General features: G+C 38.6%; 1 protein-coding gene across 3 annotated transcripts; it reads left to right on the plus strand.

Moving 5' to 3' along the window:
- Positions 1-69: 69 nt before the first annotated feature.
- TMEM168 (transmembrane protein 168) lies at positions 70-24443 on the plus strand. Of its 3 annotated transcripts, none has more exons than XM_066183067.1 (5): positions 70-110; positions 3395-4660; positions 12909-13051; positions 15413-15687; positions 19945-24443. In XM_066183067.1, the coding sequence occupies exons 2-5, from the start codon at positions 3524-3526 to the stop codon at positions 20490-20492; spliced, it is 2103 nt and encodes a 700-aa protein (XP_066039164.1). In that variant the 5' UTR covers positions 70-110; positions 3395-3523; the 3' UTR covers positions 20493-24443. The 3 variants fall into 3 exon arrangements, with proteins under 3 accessions (XP_066039164.1, XP_066039162.1, XP_066039163.1); XM_066183065.1 differs by having other exon boundaries at positions 80-1648; XM_066183066.1 differs by lacking the exon at positions 70-110 and adding an exon at positions 2374-2739.
- Positions 24444-25606: the final 1163 nt, after the last annotated feature.

Raw genomic sequence — 25606 nt, forward strand, 5'->3', positions numbered from 1 at the left:
GCCCTGGCGGCGCGGCGGTGTTTGAGCCTCGGCGCGGCCCGTAGCGGGAAGGGCCGGGCTCGGCCTCGGCATGGCGGCGGGGGGCGGGAAGGTTCCGGCCGCCTGTTGAGGTGAGCGGCCCGGGCGGGGCGGGGGCGCCGCGGGATCCTCGCCGAGGGCGGCCGGGCGGGGGCCGCGGGGGCCGCCAGCACAGATCGGTGTCGCGGGGAGGCTGCTCGGGGACCCCGCGGCGCCGAGCCCCACGCCGTCACTGACCGTCCCTGGCCGGGCCGGCCCCGCAGCCGCAGCCGGGAACGCGCCTTCCCCCGAACCCGCGATCCCCGCTCTGGGCGCGGGGTCAACATTGCAAACTAACGCAGTCCTTCACCGGGGGTTAAAGTCGGCTCGGTTGATGTATTAGCTAAATAGGACTTTTTGTTTAAAAAAAAAAAAAAAAAAAAAAAAAAAAAAAAAAAACCTCTGACAGAATTGCTTTGAAAAAAAGAAAATTGCTAAACTGGAAGAGTAAATGTGAAGGAAAGTGGATTCAATGTTTTAGATAGGTCTCACCTGGGCTTAACTACTGAACCAGCTTTGGGGATTTGTTTTTTTCAATTTTCTTAGACAAGTTAGGGTAAAAAACTACATTGAGAGTAGTATTTCCTTACGTTTAGGAAAGCTGTTAGATAGTTTGGTCTCTAAATGTTAACGAGGCTCCAGATCTTCCTTGAAATTATGTTTGCAAAAGTTGACAAATACTTAAAAGTGGGTGTCCACATTCTGGTTTTAATCTAAACGTGATTTGCTGAGGTCTATAAGTCGCGTTCAGCTTGAAACCTTAATGTCATTTGTTTAGAACAAACACAACAGCATTGCCCCCTCCCAGGACTTTGAACAGTCCTTGTGTAAACAAAGTACTGACAGAAATTATTAGCAAATAGCTGTGTTCTGGAGAACAAATCAGTTATTGAAGTTTCTCCTTAAAATTTAATTGCTGTTGTCTTTTTATTTGGTAATAGCTGTGTGATGGGATATATTAATCATGAAAAAGCACCTTTTCCTCTTCATAAAAAGTCAGCCATGTATTTTGGTTAAAAAATGCTAATGTTTAATAGTGTGGTTTAGGAGTAGACGTTTTTGCTAGTTGGCTAGAAGGTGGGGTCAGGAAGACGAGAACGCATTCACAGTCTGAGCTGTCATTTTGCAAACCCTTTGTGCCCAAGTAGATTTTGTGGAAGATTCTTTTGCGGTAGGAACAGACGTGTTGCCCCATTTATTCCCCCACCCCTGCACGCAAAGCAGCTGGTGGGGCGGGAGCAGAGGAGTTTCTCTTTCATGTTTCCTGTGGTGTGCTGGCAGCAAAACTCCACTTTGCATGAGCTGACCCAGTGAGAGTTGTGTTCTGTCAGCGTGGCTTGCCTGGAAGGGAATTTGCTGCTGTTAACGATCCCACAGAAAACAAGTTAGTGATCCCAGCAAAAATGTAAGGCAGGTGTGACGCGGGAGCTTTGTCATCTGTTCTTATGCAAAGGGCTCATTCCTTGCTGGCTTCTGGGGCTGTCGTCCGACTGAACGTTTGTAGGGTTAGCCCTTTGACTTGGAGGCGTTCCAGAAAGGCTCAGGATTCCACATGAACAGAATGGCATGGCACGTGTTCTTCAGAGTAGCGGTAATCACACGTCAGTGCTGTAGGTTGAAAGGAGATGGGGAAAATGTTTCTTTGTATTCATGGTTTGAACTAGAGAGAGCGAGAGGGAGGGGGAGGGCACGTGTAGCAGCTGAAATGAATGATTCAAGTTGTCTATAAAATGAATGTTGACTGTAGCACAAGAAACGGTAGGTGCAGAAACACTGAATGCAGTCAGTGCTATGAAACCTAAAGTGTCGTGACCTGGGATATGAAAGCTAACTCGTGTTTGTGTTATCTGTATAATGGAGAAACAAAAGGGTGAAAGGAATGGAAAGTACCTTACTAAGTGAGGGAGCAGATATTGTGAGATATTAAGCATCCAGGAAACTCAGAATTAGGTCAATATCTGTAAAACACTAGTAATAATGAGTGGTATGAAAACAGTTAAAATCCAAAGAACTTTGAATTTACAATAACTTTGTGTAATAGCAATTTGCTTTAAATACATGGTATGTATTCTGCTTCAAGTAAACAGATTTTTACTGCATAGTTCTTCCAAGTAATATCTGCATTGTTGTTGAGTATATAACATAATTTGAAAATACACGTTAACCAAAAAGTAATTTAAACAATAGGGTTTCTTAGGCCTTGTTTTTCTCTTCAACAATTACTTAAGCTGGTTTACACTGTGTGTCAGTCTTTGAATCTACCAAAACTTATCGGCAAAGCACTCAATTCACTTTATCATTTGTTGTTCACTGGTTTAAAAAATGAGAATTTAAAATTCAAGAGAGAATAAAGTCTAAATTATACATTTGAGTCAAGGTGTCTTTAACACTTCCCCCAGCATCATAAATAAAAGCAGTAAGCTATTACCTAGCACTAAATGTTCTTGGCACGCTGATTTCTGTATCTTACCAGTAACTCTTCAGAAGTCTCTGTAAGATGGGCAATTAGTTAATTACTTAAAAAATTATAGAGGCTACAGAGAAGTCTTTTTACGTGTTGGAGACTCTGCCCCTAACATTACAAAATGCCCCTTAAAAATACTACTGTCTGTTCCTAAGTATACTAAAAAGAAAATCACATCAGTTAAATGGGTCTGAGTAGGAGGTGCTTGTGTTCTAAAGGTAATATTTATTCTTATCAGCTTGTTTGTTTTCTTGTTTTTTGAGGAGGGGGGAAACTGGCTTGAAGGAGTGCAAATGAAGGCTTTGATTTTACATGAGGAGAAATCTCTGAAAATCATGCCAAACCAGTTGTTATATCTGTGTGTCCACTCCCCTTTTGTGAAATGGAGATAATGATGTTTTTTTTACTGGGGGTTAAGCTCATTAACTGAGTGGGAAGTTCTTTTTGTAAATCATAGACTTCTTTGACTGCTAAAAGGAAGTCTTGCAAAGCATGCTGTAAAGATTTAATATAAAGTGAGAACTTACCAAATGTAACGGTGAAATAAAATAGTGTTTTAAAATAATTATAAAATGTTCTAGAAGCAAGTGACTATCACAGAAGGGGATTGGATATCCATAGATATCTAATATAGCTACCTAATCAATGAGTTTAGTGGAAAACTGCCCAGGCCAGGACAGTTTTCCCCTCATTCAAATTATGAAATATGCAGAACCCATTTTATATTGGTTTTCACACTTAATTGGTCTTTTTAATGTGGCTTCTTTTTCTCTAGATATTAAACTTCTTTGTAAGATGGAATGAGTCATGTTTATGTTCTGTATGTTTAAAAGGAATTATTCACCACTAAAACTTTTCTTAATTCTTTTCCAGGATATCCAGGGTTCTGGAGCACTGTTACTGAAATGATACTACAGAAGGCAGCAGTTGCATTGTGTTTGTTGGATGAAACCCGAATATTTATTGTCAGTCAAGTGGGTGAAGCCCCTTGCTGCAGTTTAGATGTGTAGGTCACTGCGTTACTGTGTTAGCCACTGTCTCTATGCAGCAATGACAAGGCTAGAAGAAGCAAACAGAGAAGTGAACATGCACTCATCAGTCAGATACCTTGGTTATCTTGCCCGAATCAACCTGCTGGTGGCCATTTGCATGGGCCTTTATGTCAGGTGGGAAAAAACGGCAGATGCGCTGATTTTGGTAATATTTATTCTGGGACTCTTTGTTCTTGGAATTGCCAGCATACTGTACTACTATTTTTCAATGGAAACAGCAAGTTTGAGTCTCTCCAATCTTTGGTTTGGCTTTTTACTTGGCCTTCTCTGTTTTCTCAATAATTCTGCCTTCAAAACGGATGTGAAAGAAGAAGCTACAAAATATTTGCTTCTCTCTGCCATTGTTTTAAGGATATTATGTGCTTTAGTTGAGAGGATTTGTGGTTGTGTCCATCACCGACCAACTCTGCTGACAACAGTTGAATTTTTGGAGCTAGTTGGGTTTGCAATTGCCAGCACAACTATGCTGGTAGAAAAATCTGTAAGCATTATTCTGTTGGTCTTGGCTTTGGCCATGTTGATTATTGACTTACGTATGAAGTCTTTTTTGGCAATCCCGAATCTGGCAATTTTTGGAGCCATTGCATCCCTGCTCTTTTTTCCGTCACTCCGAATCCCCACAAACCCTTTTGCCTTGGCGTGTTTCTTCAGCTGCCTCATTTCAGATCCCCTTCTCGACGTTTACTTCAGTGGGCTGTCTGTTACTGAGCGATGGAAGCCCTACCTGTACCGGGGTAGAATCTGCAGGCGGCTTTCTGTCATCTCAGTTGGAGTCATTGAGCTGATCTTTTTCATTCTTGCAGCCTTCAAACTGCGTTATTTGGATCTCTGGTATTTTGTGATACCTGGTTTTTCTATTTTTGGAATTTTCTGGATGATCTGTCACGTGATTTTTTTTATAACTCTGTGGGGGTTTCACACCAAACTAAATGACTGCCACAAGGTGTACTATACTCACCGTGCAGATAACAACAGCCTGGACAGAGTCATGGCATCTAAAGGAATGCGTCACTTCTGTTTGATCTCAGAACAGCTGGTGTTTTTCAGCCTTGTTGCCACTGCTGTTTTGGGAGCTGTCTCTTGGCAGGTAAATAATAATCTCTTTATCTTGATCTCCTCTTGACAATAATCCTGGGAATTGCTGGCTCTATACAATTCCTAAAATTTGATGGTGTGCTGTGGGTTAGCAATTCAACAGTTGGAATGCGTGGCTTCACCGTCGCGTTTTGGACTTAACACGTTGAGCTGCCTTGACTGTGACCTGTTAAATCAAGTGCAGCTGACCAGCTTCCTTATGTTGGCAGCATGGGAAAAGGTAATGCTTCCAGGGCAAAAGAGGTGAGCAGAGTATTTTGCATCTACCTACTTGGGAAATAGTTTTGCTTTTGAATTCATTGTGCCATAAAATTTCTTTTCAAAATAAATCACCCTGTTAAACCCTAGTAATGCTCACTAAATCTAGGACTTTTGTTGTGTACTATTTTAATCAGATTGAAATGTATTAAATAGTGTATTTTTCCGTAATTTTGCTTTGCTTTTAATCAATTACATGGAAGCAGAGGTCAGCTGAAAAGCTGATAAATTGTTAGTATAACATGAGTTTTAAGTGTCTCACTTTCAAATCTAGTTGTGGACCCCAGGATATGGTATCTGAGAGACCAGTCATTAAAATCACAAAGTGTCCTTTGACTTTTCTTTCCATTTGTGAGTTAAGGATGTTGTCTTCTGTAAGCAGAACGCATACATTTCTTTCAAAATGTTAGTTCAGTGCCCAAGTTAAGACACATGATGTGTCGTTAAGACACATGGTGTGTTGTCATAGTTGCAGCAGGGCAGTCAGAGTCTATATTCTTTTTCAAATTGATACAAGCAACAATAACAATTAATTGTGTGTCCGTTCACCTCTTATATGAATTACAAACATATATTAATATATAGAAAATATCATTTACAGTAGATCAGATTTACAGACATGTCTTTGTAGTGTTTCTAGAACAATTTCCTGCCCACTCCTGTAGAATTTCTAATCCTGTAGATTTTCTTAGATTAAATAACCTTGTGGATGAATGATATTAAAGTAAGTTAGTGGAAGATGAAATTAACAATTATTTTGTAAGGTTCTATGTTGGGGTTCAGTTTGTTTTGGGGTTTTGTTTTTTGTATGAAGAATATGAGAGTTTAACAGACAAGCCTGCAAGAAACACTGGATAGTTTTGCTTTTTTTTTGGAAGATTATCATCACTCACAGCTATGGTGTTTGGACTGGCAGAAAGGACAGAAGGAAACAGAATTTTAAAAGTAGAGATAATAAACAATCAGTTCAGTGCAAAAGTTGAGGGGAATCAAGTTGGCAAGGCTTGGAGCCAGGAACGTAGGAATAGTTCCTCATATGGTGCTGAGCTCTGGGGCTGTGCATCATGGCATGGCATGCGTGCCCCATGATTGCAGAGGCTCAGGAGGAAACTGGACAAAATTCACTGGGGTCTGTGTACTATCTGGAAACCACACCTGGCTCAGGAAGTTCTGGAGCCACTAGTGGTTAAAGTCAGAAAACTCGGGAAACATGTTTGATCTGTCCTTAACAGTCTTTCCTAGGCATTCATTTGGCCTCTTTGGAGACCAAATGCTCTTCTGGATGGACCGTTGGTGCAGATTAATACAGCCATTCATACATTCTTATGTTAAGGAAATTTTTTTACATTTTACATTTACATTTTTAATGTATTTTTCCTTACAGTTTCTTAGGAATGCCAAGTATTCCTTGGGCACCAGTTCCTGAAAATGTGTTTACTCTTCTAAAGATCATTTAAAACATTTTTTGCATGTATAAGATGAACAATTTTCAGTCTTTGCAACATCAGTTTGGGATTTCTGTAGTTGTTTCAGTATGTGTGAATTATATTTGAAATCTGTTAAATGTTACCTGGAAGGTGAAGCATTTTCTGTTTATACCTTTCCTCACTACTGAAAACATGTTTAATTATAGTGCGTTTGGTAAGAGAGGTGGCTTGAAATCACTTTGTGGTCTGCCATTTGACCTCCTATGAGTAGAATTGCTAAAAAACTGGGCCTTGGAAAGGTGCTTCCTAACAGCCAGCTATAAATAATTAGCAAGCTTATAAAAGATCTCACCTATAGCCAGAAATGGAGTGGTGGAAAGCAGAAGGTTCCCTTTCATGGAAAATGTTTTGCAAGCTTTATGTATGCCCTCTTAACATTTCTGATAACTGTTAACATCTGTGCTTCATATGAATCTCACATATATGAAAAGGCAAGACCTAAAACAGGCTAGATACCTGTTATTGGTGTCTAGAAGTATCCTATTTTATTAAAATTGCTAGAGAAATATCAAATCTCCTTTCATGGAAAGGTTTTTAAAGTGAGGTGCATTAACTTGCTGTAGCAGAGACAGTGGTTTCCTCACTGATGCAGAGCTGTTGAGGCTGTAAGTCCTGTAAGCCAAGGACCTTTCTTTAAGGGGAATGTAGCCTATCTGGGAAGACAAAGGTTTAAAGTCTCTGTTCACGGCACTTGGGTATGTGCTTGGGTAGAACTGTGAAAGTAATGTGTTTAAGTTGGGTGCATTAAAAAATGAAGTAACAGCTTTTCTTTCAGTGGGGCGTGTTTCAGCTGGGACATGGTCTGCTTCTGAGAATAATCCTTGTTATAGCTGCAGAGGAAAGACGTCTTGTCCTGTTGGTAAAAATATACAGACGTTTTCTTTGCAAAATCTGCAGGAAATGGTGAGCACCTGCCTTTGCATTTGTCTGAGTAATTTCAGTCAGATCAGTAGACTCTTTAGCACCAACTTATTTCAGCAATTAATCATGTGCCTGTTCGTAATTAAGCCCTTAGATTGGGCAAGATCCAGAAGAAGTCATGCAAATGACTCAGATATTACTTCTTCAAGAATCCAATAAAATGATGAAAAATTTGCAGATGAAAACCTTGTAATTTTCAGACAAAGATCTTGGAAAGGCTTGGGGCACTCTTTTTCTCAGAAACTTAAAATCAGATTTGGTTAAGTGCTCTATGCCAAGGTACCTACAGGTTTTCTGAATTACTGGCCAAAGAGAATTATTATCCCTGGAAGGGTTGTATTTAATATTACCAAGAGAAAAATTAACTATGTTAGAGCAGGTAAAGTATTGGAATTAAGTAGTTTCAGTACATTATTCTTGGTTTTAGTGGATTTTGTGGGTTAGTAAAATAATAATATTTGTTACATGCTTGAGTACTCCTACTTAAATGAACAGTACCATTTAACTTGAGTTATTTATAGGAGACAAAATAAGTTTACTGTATGTATGAGCATTTTCCTGTTTGGGGAAGAGCTAATGATTTTGTAGTTTTTATTCTGGTGTGGTTGCCTGTATGTATATTTACTAAGACATACTTTTATTAACATCAACGGTTAAATAACTTGAATGCAAATCATATCCAGTCCTTCTCATTCTCTTTCCCCCTGCTTTTCTTCCTGGCTTGTATTTTTAATCCAGTCCTTCTCAGGCTTTGCTTGTTTGGGGCTGGTTTTTGTTGTTCCCCCACCCCAGAGGCCCTGCTGTATCCTCTAGCCTCTTCCCGTATTTTCTCAAATATCCATGCCACTCCTGCCTTTTTTTCGTCTGCCTGTTTGGTCATGTTTAGTTCCCCCCTTTCTTTTTGTCACTGACAGTTTTTCCCCTTCTTGCCGATTTGCCTTCAATACCTGTGCTTTGCTGTTATTTTAAAGACTTTTCTGTTGAGTTTCTTCTCTAATACCTTTATTTCCCTTTATTATTATACTCTTTCCCTGCTGTTCCATCAGCCCTTAAACTGCATCCTAAGTCCAGCCATTGCTCACTGCTCGCCATTTCTTCTCAAACTCACCCTCTATCATGTGTACTTTTGCTGCCTGTCTTCCTCTCTTCGGTGTGTGCTCAGCCCCCCTTGGCTCTCCACCTCTCCAGTCCTGTCCCGAGGGCTACCTCAGGTTGCCTGCTGAAATCCCCAGTGGCAGCACACCTTGCTGCTGTCACCACAGCTTCCAGAGCTCCTCAGTCCTGAAGGGGATCTCTGGTGACAAGAGAAAGTATTCACTGTTAGTCTAAAGAGTCTGTTATGTGTTTAGCTTGCTGTCAAAATTTCATTAATTCAGGATTCACTTGTATTTTAAAACATCAGAGTTTTTAGTATGCGTTTAAACTGATAACTGCTTGTGGGTTTGCTGGAACAAATGTATGTGGATTAAAGCACGGGCTTTCCCATGGTCAAAACAGGAGTCAGGGATGGGAAGCACAGCATATTAAATCCATCTGCCAGGGACTGTGACAACTGTTTTCTGCAAACTGTTTTCTGGATTTTTCCACGGCTGTTCCAATAGTCAGAAGTAAAGGATTATTTATTGATCTCCATAGACTGTCCGTTCTGTAACTTGTTATAAGACTGTTTCCTCTGGTAGCTGATATGCTTCGTAGTTTTACAAATTTTGTCTTCAAGCTTTTTTTCTACCTGTAATATACATATCTTGTCCTCGTTTGAAACAAGCTATTCATCAAATGGTTGTAGATTAGTTAGCGTGTTACCCTTTTTCTCCTGAGCCTTCTCTGTCAATAGAGGGTGTTCTTCTTGTATTCTTCTTTTGTTTGGGGTGTTTTGTGTCCCTCTGTGTGTCTGTGTATAAAAACAGATAAATATTCAGCTTGGATAATGGAAAGCAGGGCAGTATTTTTGCCTGGAAATGGACAAGGGCATCTGTGTAAGCTTTCTCAGTTACTGGTCTTTTAGATATAATCCCAGTCACACTCCTGTGTGAGCAGTGGGTTGGACCAGGGAATTTCCAGAGGCTCCTTCCAACCCCAACCATTCAGTGATCCTGTGATCATCTTAGTTGACATATGTTTAGTGTTTCATTTCTGTTTTAAACAGAAGGGCTCTTCTATAGGTCTTTGTAATTGGCTTCCAATTTAAACTAACATTTTATGCATTTTAGGTTTTTTTCTTCCAGTCACACATCCATAACTAAATACAGTTCCAGAGTTATTCTGCTTTAAACAGTAGTTATTTTTTGGCATGGAAGTTGTCCTATCCACGAGTATAAAATGGCATCTTGGCTGTAAAATACCTCTACGTTCTTCTGGTGTTCTCACTGTTACACTTAACAATAAACAGTGCTCAAAAAAAGAGAAAGTGGAAAGATACTACCACTAGTGAAATCTCACTAATCTTTTATTGTTTGTCATTTCAGTCATAAGAGGTAAGAAGTAGATTTTTTTCTTTTACCTTTTCTGTGGTATTTGAAATGAGACTTCATTGTTAATTCCTTTAGAACAAGACAAACGAAGGCAAAACCCCCCCAAAACCCAAAGATTAAGGCATAAAATGATTTCTCATGGGGTTTTTTAGTAAGATTGTCTAGATGGTCCCTGTCTTCTGTTTGCTTTTTGAGCAGTCTGTCTGGAATCAATGGGTACTTGGTGTTCAGGGATGTACTGCAGGCTCACATTACTAGTGCAATTGAAAACAATGAAAATGGTTTGAACAGATGAAAGAACAAAATCCCTTTCTGGCTTTGCTTCTGCATCCATGGCCATCTGCTGCATTAAGGGCCAGGCATCAGATCTTTGGGATTTAATAAAGCACTGACAGTTTCCACCTGCAATTTTAGCTGCTTATCTTCAGGGAGAAACCTCTCTTCAGTTTTACTGCAATTATTAAATCAGATATTTTTTGCTATTTGAAGTTCTTATTGTTTAGGTATTTTAAAATGCTACTAGTCATTTTTTTTGCAGTGCTGGATTAAGATATTTTATTATCCTACTATAGATTTGTTCTAATCATTATTAGTCATTCTTACATAATTCTTCTAAATCAAAATGGTTGAAAAAGTTCTGACAGCAAGTGCCAACATCTTTCCATTAAATAGATGTCTACAAAGGTAAAAAATCCAACATTTTCCTATTCCACAGCATAGGATGGCCTCTCAAAGATGACACAGTTGAAACTGCAGATGGAGCTGAGTTGATTCATAACATTATAGAGCTTATTTCCCATTCCTGTCATAAAATTTGGTACAAACTCCAAGCAAGATCCAGAGCAAGAGGGATCACCAAGATGTGAGATCCTTATCTCACAAATACTTGGGAATTTTCTTAGCCAGTATCTTCATATTAGTAGGAGCATTTTCAATAATTAAATGTAATTTTTTTTAGGAGTTAAACTCAGTCAGAGTGAGTCTTTGTGATAATTTCAATTTGTGTTGTGGCAGAATGCTGTGGATTTAATAAGTTGCATGTGTCTAGGGGATTGGGGAAGTGCAGGGAGTATTTAGAACAAGATAGTGTGTTGTAAGAAAACTACAATAAAATTCATATAACACAATATTATAATAGTATTATTTAGGATATTATGATCACTTTAGTTTTTACAGGCAAATATATTTTTTGTTTTGTAATTACCCTTCTGGAATCTACAGTTGGAAAACTAAGTCTCCAAGTCTTGAAATTAATTTAGCTAGAAAATTCCACTGTTTCGTCCAAGTCTTATACTTCATAAGGTTTCTACAGGAAAAAATCTAACTAGAGCTTTGTAGGTTTTTGTTGCTGCCTCTCAGAGTCTTTTTCAGAGTGCCTTGGGGAAACAGAGCACCAAAAAGGAGCACTTGCTGCTGATACATTTGAAACAGAAATTATATTTCCTTAGTTAAAGGATTCTTTTCTCCATATTGACAACAAAGCAAATTGAGGTGGTGCCATAATAGTTACAGTGTTTTAAGCTTTCCTGTCTACTGGTGATTTCAGGAAATTAATGCTGTCAGTTATCAAATATCAGATTCTGGTGTTTATTTGTGATTAGAAGTATTGCTGTCACCATTTCAAGGATGCACAGGTGAGATCCTTCCATCAGAAATATGACAGGACACTTTTTGAAACCAGGACAGGTAGCAAACTATTCTTTCTTAGCACATTAGATGGGTAAAGCTGTTCTTTCAGGCTAAGTAATTGTGTTTAAAAGCTGAATATAGTTGAGCTAGTGCTGTGTGCCAGCAAGATCTGGGTTGCTTTAGGTGTCATTTTTTCAGTATAATATACTTTCCAAATTATTAATAGTGTTGACTTTGTGTTATGTTGAACTGCCAGTGCCTATCAAGTCACTAAGTCTTACACAGTAAGGCAATATCCAGATTTTTAAAAAAAATTTTAAAAAACATTAATATTGTAGATTTGTACAAAGAGAGTGAATAAAACATAGAGGGGACCAGAGACCACAGGATTCTTCTCAAGGCAGAAATCTTTAGCTATGAATTTACTTCCTTTGCTACACAGAAAACATCAATATTTAACAAATGCACCATGGATACTAAAGTTGTTGTTTAATTGTATATTATGATACTGTTTCTGTCTTTCCTAAAGCATTTAATACCTCATTAAACCCATTCACATCATGCTAAAATAATTAAAATGAGTCTCTATCTGTTCTGCCTCTCAGAGACAGCTGGCATTTCAGAAGTCCATTTTAATTTTACTAATACTGGTGGTTGAGATGTAACTGTTGAAACTTCTTGTTTGTTTTTCTTTACAGAAATAAGCTGTGTATTAGTAAGTGTAATATTTTCCAAAACTACTTTTTTCCATATGAATCAGGAAAGCTCAATATAGGCTGTGAGCTCTGTGAGTGCAATGAAGTCCTGTAGAGGATGTTCCTTTACTCGTCTGGTATTTATGTAACTGACAAAGAATTGCCTTTTTAATTAAAAAAATGTTCACAAATGATTTCAGAATTCATCTCTTGTGTCATATGTAGTATTCCACAAGTTAAATGTATATTTCTAATGTTCATGGAATGGTTTAGGTTGGAAAAGACCTCTGCAATCATCACATCCAGCCATTAACCCAGCACTGCCAAGTCCACCACTAAACCACCTCCCATAGTGTCACATGTAAACATCTTTTAAATACCTCCAGGAATGGATGCTGATACATAATAACTGTGCTATACCTTATTGATTAAGGCCTGACCCTGCAGATGCTTAGAGATCTTCTTACTTTATGCACACAATTTGTTTTGTGGCATTTGATTTTGTTGCCTCAGCTGGCAAAACAAAGCTATGATCACAGTTTTTACAGCTGAATTCTGTGCTGTCAGTGTTTTCAAATGCATTCCTTTCAGAAAAGTGGTCCTTGCTTACCAGCCACCTTCTCCCCAAGGTTTTAATTTGTCTTTACAGTAATTCACCATGTATTATGTGGAAAAATAAATATACATGACCAGTAATACTTTGCATGTCTCTTCCAGTTATGTGGGATCAAACAAAGGGATTTTCATACAATGCTTAAATCTCTTAATTTTCTTTTTAGCCAACCAATGGGATCTTCATGAGCGCATTTCTCATCGTTTTGCCTTTGGAGTCCATGGCTCATGGGCTTTTCCATGAACTGGGAAACTGCTTGGGAGGAACGTGTGTTGGGTATGCTGTTGTCATTCCCACCAACTTTTGCAGGTATGGTTACCATGCATTTCAGCTTCACAGTGTGGAAATGTAGTGTTTGCTCAAGGGGGCAATGCAGTGCTGTTGCTTGGATTTTTCAACAATTAAATACAAATTCAAATAATAGGCAGATTTTTTAGTTCTCCTTTTTCTCACTCTGGAATGAGTAACTCCACCTCTCTATCGAGGTAATTTGCTTTTAGAAAGCCAATGAACACAGATCAGCTGTGCATAGGCAGATTTCACAGTCTGTACCTCACGCAGAGGAGGATTGGGACATTTGACTGAGACCAGGTATCTTACATGAGGAGATTTAATAACCCAAACACATCAGTTCAAAATTAATTTTAATTAAATTAAAGGAGGTAGTGTCTACATTTAAAGTTCATTAAAATTAGATTTGCATGAAGCTGATTTTTGTTCCAGTGCAAATGTTACCATATGAGAAACGCATGATTGTAAAGGGATTGTACTATTATTATTTGCACATTTGTGTGTTTTTCTTAAAAGCTTTAAACTTGTAAATGCTGCATTTGCCATAAAATTAAAATCAGTGTGTGCACATTTTTTTTGTAAATTATAAACAAAAGCTATGTACATTATCTCTTCAGGTTACAAGAGAAACAGAGTAGTAAGTTGAAAAGAGAGGCTTCAAAATAGAACTGCCCGATTTACGAAAACTTCACAGCTTCAGTATGTGTAATGGATTTACTGGATAAGGAGGAATTTAACATCAAAGAAACCAAAGATAGTGTGCTAACCTTAGATAACTGTATCTTAAATATTGTGAAAAACAATTTTTCTGAGCTTCTGATCTACAGTCTTTCAGCTGTGCACCCTTAAAAAAACCCATGTCAGTTATTATTGCAGATTTGAAAAACAGTTTTTCAAAATTTACATTACAATAAAAATAAATTAATTTTGTTTCCATGGTAACAATTTAATTCTTTCATTGTATTATATTATTCTGGCAGAGGCAGTTCCCTCTAATTTTGAGCAAATGAGATACTCTTGAGCAACTGTTTAGGACCTGACAGAACTAAACTTCCTTATTAACAAAGCTTCACTGCTTCAGTGATAGACCCTGTCTTCACTTGCTGAGACAAACAGTAATGATGAACTATTCAATGTAGCTATTCTAGTGGGATATTAATTTTTGTAAAAGCCCTCGACCGGTGAGAAGGTGCAAAATTTAATTAGCTGGACCAATAAGGAGACTAGGTAGCTTTACACACTGACTTGCAAACCAAATGCATGAAGAATACACACATACATAGGGAAAAAAACCCTATATTGTCATGTTTTGTATTAGTAGAATAAGACTGATCTCCATATTATCACCCACAAAACCTCTCCATGTCTGTAACCGAGCATAAATGAGGCTAATTTGCCCCAGCTGTCAGTCATGTTCCTTTTCATTACCCTTATTACATCAGCTGAAGAGTGATGAATGCTTTTCTCTTTCTGAAAATGTATTCTGAAGAGCTCTCCCCTAACTGGGTGTCTTGCAAGACCAAATTTCCTATTATTATGATTAATGAATAGCTGTGTGGCCCTAAAAAAAGTGTCTTTTATTCAATATTTTATATACTGTACATATTTGGATTTATTTATTATACATTTATCTATATTTTATATAAAATATATGTAACGATACAAATAAAATTCATTTTGGAACTCAGGGACTCTTTCTTATTTTCTTATATATGCATATTCATATCTCTGTAGATATAAATACACATCCATGGTTTGTTCCAGGTCTAGTTTATAACTTTCTTAAAACCTTGATTTGCTAAGCTGTGAATACTGTTATCTGAAACACATTTCTTTTGCTGAAAGAACAGCATCTGAACAGCACAAACAAGAAAGAATTACTGTATTTGTGTGAGTTCTGTATTTCACAGTATCTGAGTGAAGTGTGTGTGTGGATTTCTCTTTTGTCCGTTATTGGAAACTAGTTTACATTATGGTTTATGCAGATTAGCACTCATTTTCCCTGCACTTCTTTCTAGCTGTTCATGGAAAAGTGCCTGTGTGAAGGCAGCGCTCCTCAGTGGGACTTTATGAAATTGTTGGAGCCTCCCTTCTTCCCATCGCAGCTTCCTTCTCTCCCTCTGTCTCTCAGTTGCAGGAATAGCCATAGGGCTGACTATGCTTTGAATTGAAGTGTGACAGAAGGGAGGTAGTGGTCCCTCACTCAAATGTAGTAATTTGAGTTGATTATAAACTGTAAATTTAAAGTCAATTTGAACTTAGAACAGTGCTACCTTGTAGCAGAGAAAGTATGCCCAGGGGAAAAAACTACCAGTTACTAAAAGTCCAATAATGAAATAATTATCCACCATAATCATTAGCTGTTCTCCTTCTCTTTAGTCCTGATGGCCAACCAACACTTCTTCCACCTGAGCACGTCCAAGAGTTAAATCTGAGGTCTACTGGCATGCTTAATGCCATCCAAAGATTTTTTGCATATCACATGATTGAGACATATGGTTGTGACTACTCTACAAGTGGACTGACCTTTGATACCCTTCACTCCAAGATCAAGTCTTTTCTTGAACTTCGCACTGCAGATGGACCCAGACATGATACCTACATTCTGTATTACAGTGGTCACTCACATGGAACTGGTGAATGGGCACTGGCAGGTAAGTGGTTTGGGGATTTTTTTTTGTTAATTGTTTTGGTTATTGATAAACTTTGCAAATCAATTCATTAATTCTGTAGAAAATCATACTGTATTGCAAAACTTGAAAGTTTTGAATGTACTTACTCTCAGATTGTTCAGAATGGCAAAGAACCATCAGTCTTTGGAGAACAGGTTTGTACAAGTTCCTGGAAGGGAGGGAAGAAAATAAAAGGTAATATTACAGAGCATGACTGTTAAGAGATTCAGAGACTACAAGAAATTGAGAAAACAAGCCTGGTTTCAGGCTGACTACCTCTGCTAGTGGAGAGCATGTAGAAATGCAGAAGCCCCTTTGGTATGCAGGTAAGTTATTGTTAAGAGGTGGCTCTTTCCTTCCCTTGTGTTATGTGACAGTGAGGTAGGTTACTTCATGAACTTTATGTCATTTTAGTATTTACTGACTTTGATAAAAATCCTTTTACAGCCACCTAATCTTACACTTATTCTCAAGATTGTCTTATATGGTTGACCCCAAATGTATTCTTTCAAGTTTAAACACAGTTTCATATTCTCCTGATTTTCCTCCCACATGATTTTTGTATTCAACAAGTTCACTTTAAAAATTGCTTTTTTCCCTGCATAGAATTAAAAGTAGAAATTACAGTCCTGCTCTAAAGACAGATTTTCCCTGTATTTTGAGGAATATTTGTTCACTGTAATGAACAAGCATAATCTTTTCTCATTCCTTGGACATGACAGAGTGAATTACAGAGTGTTCTGTGACACTGTGTCAGTTAGACTGTCACGAAGAACTGCATTTATGTCGGTAAGATGTGCTTTGCTTTTTTTTGTAAAAAACAGGATCAGTAAAAGAAAGAGGAGACAGATACACAGTTCACACTAGAAAAACAGGTCTTCAAACATAAAACAAACCTTGTATCATAAAAACAGGTATGATTTGCTGACAGTGTAGACTTTGGGAGTGATTGTGGGCATAGTGTAGCCTCAAGACTGTAAACCTCTATTTAAAGGGCCAGTTTTTGCTTTGTCATATGCTTGGCGTAGACATCGCCATTTCTCCCTTTCTTGGCCCGTTTGTTTGGTAAACTTAATGAAGTTGTCAAGTCATCACGAGCAGCCTAGCTCTGCTGCTGTAGGGAACCGAGGTCACTGTGTGTAGAATGGGCATCTCATAGAAAATGCTTTGAAAATTTGTGCATTTTTCATCTTGGGATAGAATTAATTCTCTTGGATAGCACTTTGCCTGTGAGCTCCAGGCTTGTTGTCTGCAGTGGTCTCTCCAGGTGCATGTGCCCTTCAGTAGGGGATGCCCTTCAGTGTGTGCTCATGCTGAGGTAACTGCTCAGGCATGGCTCGGTTTCCATCTGGAGGCTCTGTACCTGTTTTGGTGCAGCTCCATCCCTGAACCTTTAGACCTGCTGAAGAGCATTGTGTATTTTTTCTCAAGGGCTTTATCTGTATCAGAGATTTTAAAAAGCCACAGCTGCACTGTGGGCTTAATGAGAGTGGTGAACTACAGTGTATTGAGAGTGGCCAAATGACTTTTTTGAGACGGGGGTGGTTTGTCCATAAAAGCAGCTGCCACCCTGTGCAATTGCTGAGTGTGTCCACACCTTGTGTGGAGCAGACTGTCAGCAAAACTCCACCTCCCACCTGTGCTCCAGCCAGCAGCATAGCCAAAAGTCAGATTTCTTGCATGTGGAGAGCCAAATATTGCTGCAAAAATTGGAGAGCTTCCACCCCAGTCCTGGCTTACTACATCTAGCCACCCTGGAGTGTGACTGGGGAGTTCAGGTCTCTGTACCTTGTAGGGAACTATAACCTAAATTTGTATTTAGCTTTTAGGATATAGGCCAAAGTAACTGTTAAAACTTTCAGTGCTGAAAGGTACTGTGTAAATACTCTGGTATTCAACTTTCTCACAAAGCTCCCTTAGAGTTCCCTGTCCAACCTCTTCTTCAGCTTCTACTTGGATACGTGTTAGTCACATAAAGGAAAAGAGGCAGCTGTCACTGGTCTCCTATGCTTTTTTTGTGACTAGTTAAATGGTGGAATGTAACATGATCCTCCTTCCAGATAGCACTGCTCCCACATGTAACTTGAAAGTATAAACTGAAAAGATAAAGGCTGTTTGACTGTAATTGTGCCCCATGTAGTGGACACTGGCGTTTTGTGACAGATAGGACCTTGGTCATCAGTTCCAGTAATGTGTCCTATCCTCTAAGGATAGGAGGATTAAAAGAGGTGGCAACAATGAAGCAAAAAAATTCATCTGATTGAAAAAGTAGTTTCTCACTGCTGGCTTATGCCATGCTACAGCACAGCAGTAGCAGTGTAGTCTTTGCTTTGTAATGATATCTTTCAAAAGAGGCTCACTGAATTTATTAATTCAGTAATGATGTTTCTCTGTTGTTGGAAGCTGAGATACAACACAGAGGTGTATAAAAGAAACTGTTAAGTAGTCATGCATAAAGTATGAACAGTCGAACGACCTGGGAGGTCATGTAGTCTGAGTGAAGGCAAAGGTGTGAGCTGGGATAATAAAGCTTTGCCTCTGTTCCTGAAAGTGTTGGTGTACCTGTTGTCCTGCTAGACCTGCCAAAGAGCCAGAGGTGGCCAGACACCTGCATTTCTTACACAGCTTGCTGGCTAAATCTTGTGTTGGATGATAAGCCCATGTGTTTGAGGTCCACGGGGTTGGGAGCCAAACGTGTTTGCTTGTGGCTGTGAAGGATGACATGATTTTCTTTGGATGATTCTATCCAGTGCTGTTTTGAAATCACCTGCACTCCTACATAGCTACATTTATATAAGGTTTATTTATAAGCCCTTAAAATGTGAACAACTAAAGAAATTTTTATAGACAATTCACACGGAAGGTGTACCTAGAAAAGGGAAACTATTTCTGTATAAGTCTCTGCTGTAAGTAACTACAGCAATTTGAGGATCATGTACCAAGACAAGTCATTACTTTGGGTTTGTATCCTAGAGATTTTCTTTGGTACTAAATTTTCCAGCTTTCCATTTTTCTAGAGAAAGGTGCAGCTCTGTAATTTTGCTTTTACTTCAACTGCAATACCATGCACAACCCTTTAATTCGGAGATATTAATTTGAAGCACTTTCTTGTCACCCCTTACAGGTAGAACTGTAAGTGCTGAAATATGCAGCTAACTACATTTTAAACAGTGCTTAATTATATTCCATAGTAAAAAATCACTCAGGAATTAAAATTCAGTTATTTTAAATACCTTTGTTCTTCTTCATTTTTTTAAGTTGATATTTTCAAATTAGAGTGTGTTTGTTGTAAACCTGTATCATAGCTCCAACTAGCCAAAACCAAGACTAGTTCTTTACTTTATTATCACTGGGTAGACAATGGAGAGTTATTCACTTGTTTGCAAGATGTTGTCTTTAGGTACCTGAGCAAGTAGTCTGCTTTTCAGAGCTACCTAGATTCTGCAGGGTCCAGTACACTCAAACAGAAGGACTTCCCACTATAGGTTACATATCAGGTTTAATTACAATCTCCTCTTTCAAAGTGCTGTTGGAGCAGGAGCTGAGACAGAACGTGCAAGTTGTACACTGGTTGCAAGGGTCTTCTGACCTGACAAGAAGAAAATATTGTGGAAAAATTCCGAAGAGATTTTTGTTTCATTGAGTTATAAATCGATACCAGTTTTCTTGAAGCTCTGTAAACAGCTGTCTCTATAGAGAGAATCTCTTCATTCCTGGTCATGTGAATTTTTGTGCTTCCATGTGGTTTTTTCATTGTGCTTTGAAACTGTTATGGTTCCCAGCATTTGAAAATATATTTTCTTCTAAATTCATCTCTTTTTTAATATTCTTAAAAACATATTAAAAATGAGTCGTATTCCTGTTCCTAAAATTATTAAGATTTAATACAAAATAAACTTTATTTCAGGTTTTTTTCTCTGTTTATCTGTATTTTCCAGATTTCTTCAATTGGCTATAATTTCTTTCACTCTGTAAATGAATTCCTTTTTTGTTATTGGTGGTGGGTTTCCTTTCTAATCAAGGGTAAGTTAATGGCTTTGTCTGCCACAGCAAGTCAGTTAATGCCTCTATGGAGATACGCAACATTTACAGACAGAAAGGGTGAATTGAAAAAACATCTGTTATATCTGTCCCAAATTCTTGAAGTGAGGGATTCTTAGAACCAGTCAAAGCAATTAAAGTTCTGCAGAAGTTTCTGTTTCTTCATCCTGATATTAAATCTTTTTGTCCTTGTGACAGGGGGTGACGCTTTACGACTTGACACGCTGTTGGAGTGGTGGAGAGAAAAGAACGGCACTTTTTGTTCTCGACTGATCATTGTTTTAGACTGTGAGAACTCTCAGCCTTGGGTCAAAGAAGTAAGAAAAGTAAATGACCAGTATGTTGCTGTGCAAGGAGCAGAAATGGCCAGAGTTGTAGACATTGAGGAAGCAGACCCTCCACAGCTTGGTGACTTCACCAGGCAGTGGGTTGAGTACAACTGTAACCCTGACAGCAACATCAGCTGGTCTGAGAAGGGCCGCACGGTGAAAGCCGTGTACGGCGTGTCAAAGCGCTGGAGCGACTACACCTTGCACTTGCCAACGGGAAGTGATGTTGCCAAACACTGGATGATGTACTTCCCACGCATCACCTATCCATTAGTACATTTGGCAAACTGGTTTTGTGGTCTCAATCTGTTCTGGGTCTGTAAAGCGTGCTTTAGGTGCTTAAAAAGATTGAAAATGAGTTGGTTTCTTCCCACAGTGCTGGATACAGGACAGGGTTTCAAACTTGTCAAATCCTAATCAGCAACCAAAGAGATAATGAAGTGAGAGCTCTGTGAACTTTCTCACTGTACCATTCTTAAAACTTTTTCTATGACTATTTTTCTCTGAAAAAGTCTGCTCTACTCACTTTATTCAGCTTTTTGAGCAGCTGCAGTATATGCAACAGTTAGAAATTGCAATCTTAAACAGAAGACGGTAAAACTATGATATTTTGATTTTTTTTTTTTACATGTACATTTGTAAGAGACTTATTTAATATGACCATGCATTTTGGAGACAGGTCACATGTTCATATGTCTTACTTAAGGCAGCCTTTGTTTAGAGACACCAGTTTGATGAACAGGAGCTCCTGTGAATGTTACACTATGCTGATCTGTCATTTCTGTTCACTATACGGTTTAAATACAGGAAAGGAACCAAGCTAATACTCCAATCAATTTATATGTCCTTGAAATTACGTGGTGGGGTCACTGAGCCAAAAAAAACCAGAATATATAGCTACTGTATGTAAGTAGCTACCAAGATTTAGTGTTATTTGCTTTTACATCTTGTGCCCTGCCTCAGTTCTTTACTACCATCAGTGGAAATTTGCCATGGAAAACAAGGAAATCAGACAACCCTCTAATGTTCTGATACTCCTCAGACGCTGTGTGCGTGAAGTGAGTTTTAAAAACATTCAGTGTTACTTTCAACATTAAGTACCTTGCTGGTGATCTTTGAGCATACATTCCCAGTTGCTAATTCATACATGAAATAAAAACTGCACTGAGCATTTTTCCCTCACCTGTTAGGTGATTCTGAATTTTCCAGGCTCTTACTAGTTTGTATTTTGAAAAGCTACTCTGAAGAAAACAAAGCAAAACAAAACCCAAGGAATTTAACAAAGAAAATAATCCACAGATAAAAAATGGGAATACAAGTGTTCCCTTGCTTCCATGTTTATCTGAAGTCTTTTGTATGCCAAAGATCTTGATTTTGTGAAATTCTGAGTACAGAGTTGGACCAGTGTGTTCATTATCTATTAAAACCTCAAGCAAAGTTTGTTTGAATGGATTATTTCCTTAGGAGAAGAGGGAATCCTCAGTATTCCTGAGTGGATGGGACTCTGGAAATCCTTTCCTTCAGTCATAAAAGCTGCATAGCTTTTTTATGCCATTTTCTCAAGTACAAAAAACAAGAGGTGAAACAAGTAAGTGGCTAAGACAGTACAATTTGTGGTGGTTTATTTGCATGTGCGTGTGCAATTCAGTAGACCTACAGTTTACTTTTTTCTGTTCCCATCAATATTTGAATAAAAGTGTTAGGGAGTAGCTGATATTTGTCTGAAATATAACTTATTAGGATTTTTTAAATTTAAATACGTGCAAGTAGTATGCAACTCCTTAAGTCTTTGCCATCATGGCTTTTTCTAATGCCATTTGAGCTCTTTAGCCAGCCAAGTTAGAGAATCTGCTAACACTGTTACCCATCAGTAACTCCCAAAATAAATAATGACAGCTACAACAGCCAAAGGAATTTGTACCCACCAACTTCAAAGTGGTGATTTTCTCAGATCTACAAGTGGCAGCCACTAAGACAATGTTGTTTAGCGAGACACCACCTTCCACACCACTTTCCTTTTCTCCGTACCCTTCCATTGCATGAAAATGGGATAAAGAAATGGGATAAATTACATGCTATGAAGACTCAATGCCTTTGGGTGTTCTCCGAGTAAATGCTGTGATTGCAGCACTGTCAGGGAATCAAGAGGTGGCTGTTGTCAGTAAGGACAGAGGGTTCTCACACCATCCGACTTCAGGTATCCAACTTAAGTTCCTAATGTGGGAGCCAGAGGTAGGAGCCATCTCATTTAAATTCAGATGTCCAAAAGCCAGATATCTGAATCCATGCTAGTGACTTTAAGTGCTCCTCTGCTCATTAGCAAGGAGAAGTAAATATTTCCAGAGGAAGATTGATTTGGTCTCTATTCTAGGATGAATTTTCCTGTGATTAAGGGCATTACATTTTTGTTTGTTTGTTTTGCTTTCCTGGGCCAAAGGTCAAGCAGGCAAATCCCTTATGTCTCCTGAATAACCTTAGAGCACCTCTAAGCTATCCTCTGGAGCCTGAGCTGGGTACCTAAGGTCCTTGTTCAAGCACATAAACTGGATACTTGAAGTTGGGTTGAACAAGCACTCGTCAGGTTGCAGAAAAGCAGCACTGCCTTCTGCAGAAATCCCTGTCTTCCATTCCTGGTCATCAGCTCTTGAGTGTAGATCCATAAAGACTGCCTTTACATTTGGGTTGTAAAATCACCGTTGTTTTTACTTCTGTTTCAGTAAAAGTTCACCTGATTGCATCATAAACCCTTACAACTTGAGCCTTAGAAATTTTTTGTGAAGTCCCCATAAATAGAAACACCTGATAGTAATCCTGTAAAGATTTGAAGTCAAGAATTTAGTCCCTTCTGTTCTGGAAAAGCTTTAAATGCGGACCATAACACTTTACGCTAATTATAATTGACAGATCTTAATAAGTAAATCTCTACCTGCTACTGTTACATTTTTATGGACATCATCTATATCTTTCTGTTTGAAGGGGAGCAAGGGAAGTGTGGGATTCCTGACCTCTCCTGAATCTGTGAGCAGGAATCCACTGTGCAGTGCAGTGATGGACTTAGCTCTGGACAGAATAAATGCAACAGTTTGTCCTGCTATTTTGCCTCTGGGTATTAAATGGTTTCCAGCTTACTTATCAAAGTTAAATTTTTTTCTAGGATAGACTGGGTGATATTCAGCTGTTTGCTGGAAGGCGGATAAAGAGCTGAAAAATAGAGCAAAAATACTATTTGCAAAACTAATCATGTGTTTGCAGATTTGTTTCTATTTTCTCAATTATAGACCTCTGGTTTTCTGAATTTGATGTAGTTCTAACACGACCTAAGGTGTTCCTACTTCTGATTTTGTTACTGTTTTGAACAGCAAAGGCATGGTGAAAATGCTAACTTGAAAATAAGTGTTTACAGCTGTTCAAATTATGAGGCCTTTTTGGACAAAGAGACTGTCATGTTTCGAAGCACTATCAGACTAGGGCTGTGGATGATGAGGAATTCAACCGCATCAGTTCTTCACTTCTGCACTGACTCACATCAAGGCATCCTACAGTGACCCACATTCCCAGGTGGAATTTTCCTCCAGCTCCTGGTGCTTACACCTCTCCGCAGGTCTCTGCCCAGCCTCAGGCATGTGCCTGAGGGTCAAACACTGGGAGCTCCTGTAATCCAAGTGAGGAGTTATCCTTCTGCTGTTCCTGTATAAAAGACAGGGCCTGAAAGAAATTTAAATCTAATTCCAAAGAATATTAAATATGCTATCAGTTATGTACATATTGTTTAGTGGTAACTCATACAAATTTCTGGGGAGAGAAAAACTCTTTTGAGAGGTTTATATCTGTACTGTACATTCAGACATTTTGCCATAAAGTTTGTTATAAACCTGTGTCACAGCGTAATTTTATGTTGGCTTCATTTCATTTACCTCCTGTATAGTATCAGCCTTGCTGAAATATGCAAATGCACTGAGTCCTACAAATGTAAGTCTTTTAAAGGGGTTCAAATTGCTTATTCACAGTAGTATTTTTCTCTGAACAAGTATTGGGGGGGGGAAAGCCATTATTCTTCATTTTTGCACTACTAGAGTTATGTATTTGCTATTCCTTATGCTTTATATGCCTTGTAGTTGTTGTCCAGTCTTCAATTCAAGTTTTTCCTAGAATAATTTTGTTCATTTTGTAAAAGCATAGTTAATGCTATGCTAGCAGTAAAGCGCCTCTGTTGCCAGCAGTAGACAATGAAATCAGATTAATTTTCTTGTTTATAAATACCTTTTGTGGGAGGATTTTTACTGAATATATGGTTTTTAGATATGTAAATAGATTTTTTGAGTGTATTTGTGATACTACTTAAATATATTTTGCTGTTTTGGATGCTCATTTCCATTTCATTTTTGTTTATGTCTTGATCACTTTCCAGATCTCTGTGCTTCCTCTTGACTTACATGGGGGTTTGCTATACAGCTTGCTTCACAGGAGGGTTTTTTTATAACTAGGAATTGTAAGAGTTTACAGAAAATAGAGTATTTTGAAAATACTCTTAAGGACTGTTTTTAGTTTAATAATTCAATAGAAATGAGAAATACTAGCTTAAACTATTGATGCCTTTCACCTTGTCTTTTTTTGTCACATATTCAACAAGCTAGTAAAAATGCTGTTTATACTTGAAGACATAATTTTCTAGAGATATAATTGAAGACTTCCTTTACATGAGTACTTGTAGTTAGTCAAACTTCTTATCTCCAATAAGGTCAAGTTAGTGGAGGGTTCCTGTGTGAGATCAAGCCTGGGAGAGGAAGCAGAAGGAAGCTGTTGCTGCAGAATGGTGAGAAGGACAAATCTGCACATGTGCTTTTCACGGAAATTGCTGAGGAGGTTCCTGCACGTGGTCCTCATGGAACAGTCCCAGCATTCCTCTTAACAAGCCTGGACTTGTTAAGTGAAGACTTTGTTGGGCAATGGAAAAGCAGAGTGGTTACTGTGATAAGAGGTGATGGGCATCTCAGTGGTAATCCAGTGTCCAGAGCTGCCGAGAGGGGCACTGACCATGAGCAGTTCTTTGGCACATTGACTGGCTGAGTAAAAGGACCATTTAGCGGCACCTTTTGGTTGTTTGGGGGTTTTTTAACAGAAGGAGTTTAATTTGGGCTCTTTGTGATTGGAATCATTATTTTTGCAGTTTACTAATCAGTGTTCTTTTCTTACTAAACTTGTGTAGATCTTTTCCGTTCAGTCACAAATGCAGAGGTAGCCCTACAGAACAGCACAGCTCAGCCTCACTGCTGCCCTGCAGATAATTCTAAGGCTCTTTGAAGGGAGTCAGACAACCCAAGATATGTCTCCATCCATGGCACTGGGTTTGGGGGTTTTGGTAACTGGTTTTGGTTGCCTAGGAAATAAAAGTCAGTGCAAATAGCTCTGTCAATGTTGAAAGAATGTTTCACCATAGCTGTTGTTACACAGATACATTATTATTGGAAAACAAGTGTAGCAAAAATTTTAACCCATTGATTTGGAGGAGTAAGAAAGGCACCAAGGCCTTG

This window comes from Chamaea fasciata, unplaced genomic scaffold (assembly GCF_029207755.1).
Source record: "Chamaea fasciata isolate MVZ Bird 193981 ecotype frontalis unplaced genomic scaffold, bChaFas1.0.hap1 SCAF_5, whole genome shotgun sequence".
Lineage (NCBI taxonomy): Eukaryota > Metazoa > Chordata > Aves > Passeriformes > Sylviidae > Chamaea > Chamaea fasciata.

What these genes read in the sequence shown, in the direction of transcription:
- TMEM168 (XM_066183067.1), top strand. Translation starts at nt 3,524, where the DNA reads ATGTGTAGGTCACTGCGTTACTGTGTTAGCCACTGTCTCTATGCAGCA. An exon ending in ATTCCCACCAACTTTTGCAG is followed by an intron (nt 13,052 to 15,412) that starts GTATGGTTACCA and finishes CCTTCTCTTTAG; the next exon opens with TCCTGATGGCCAACCAACAC. An exon ending in TGGTGAATGGGCACTGGCAG is followed by an intron (nt 15,688 to 19,944) that starts GTAAGTGGTTTG and finishes TCCTTGTGACAG; the next exon opens with GGGGTGACGCTTTACGACTT.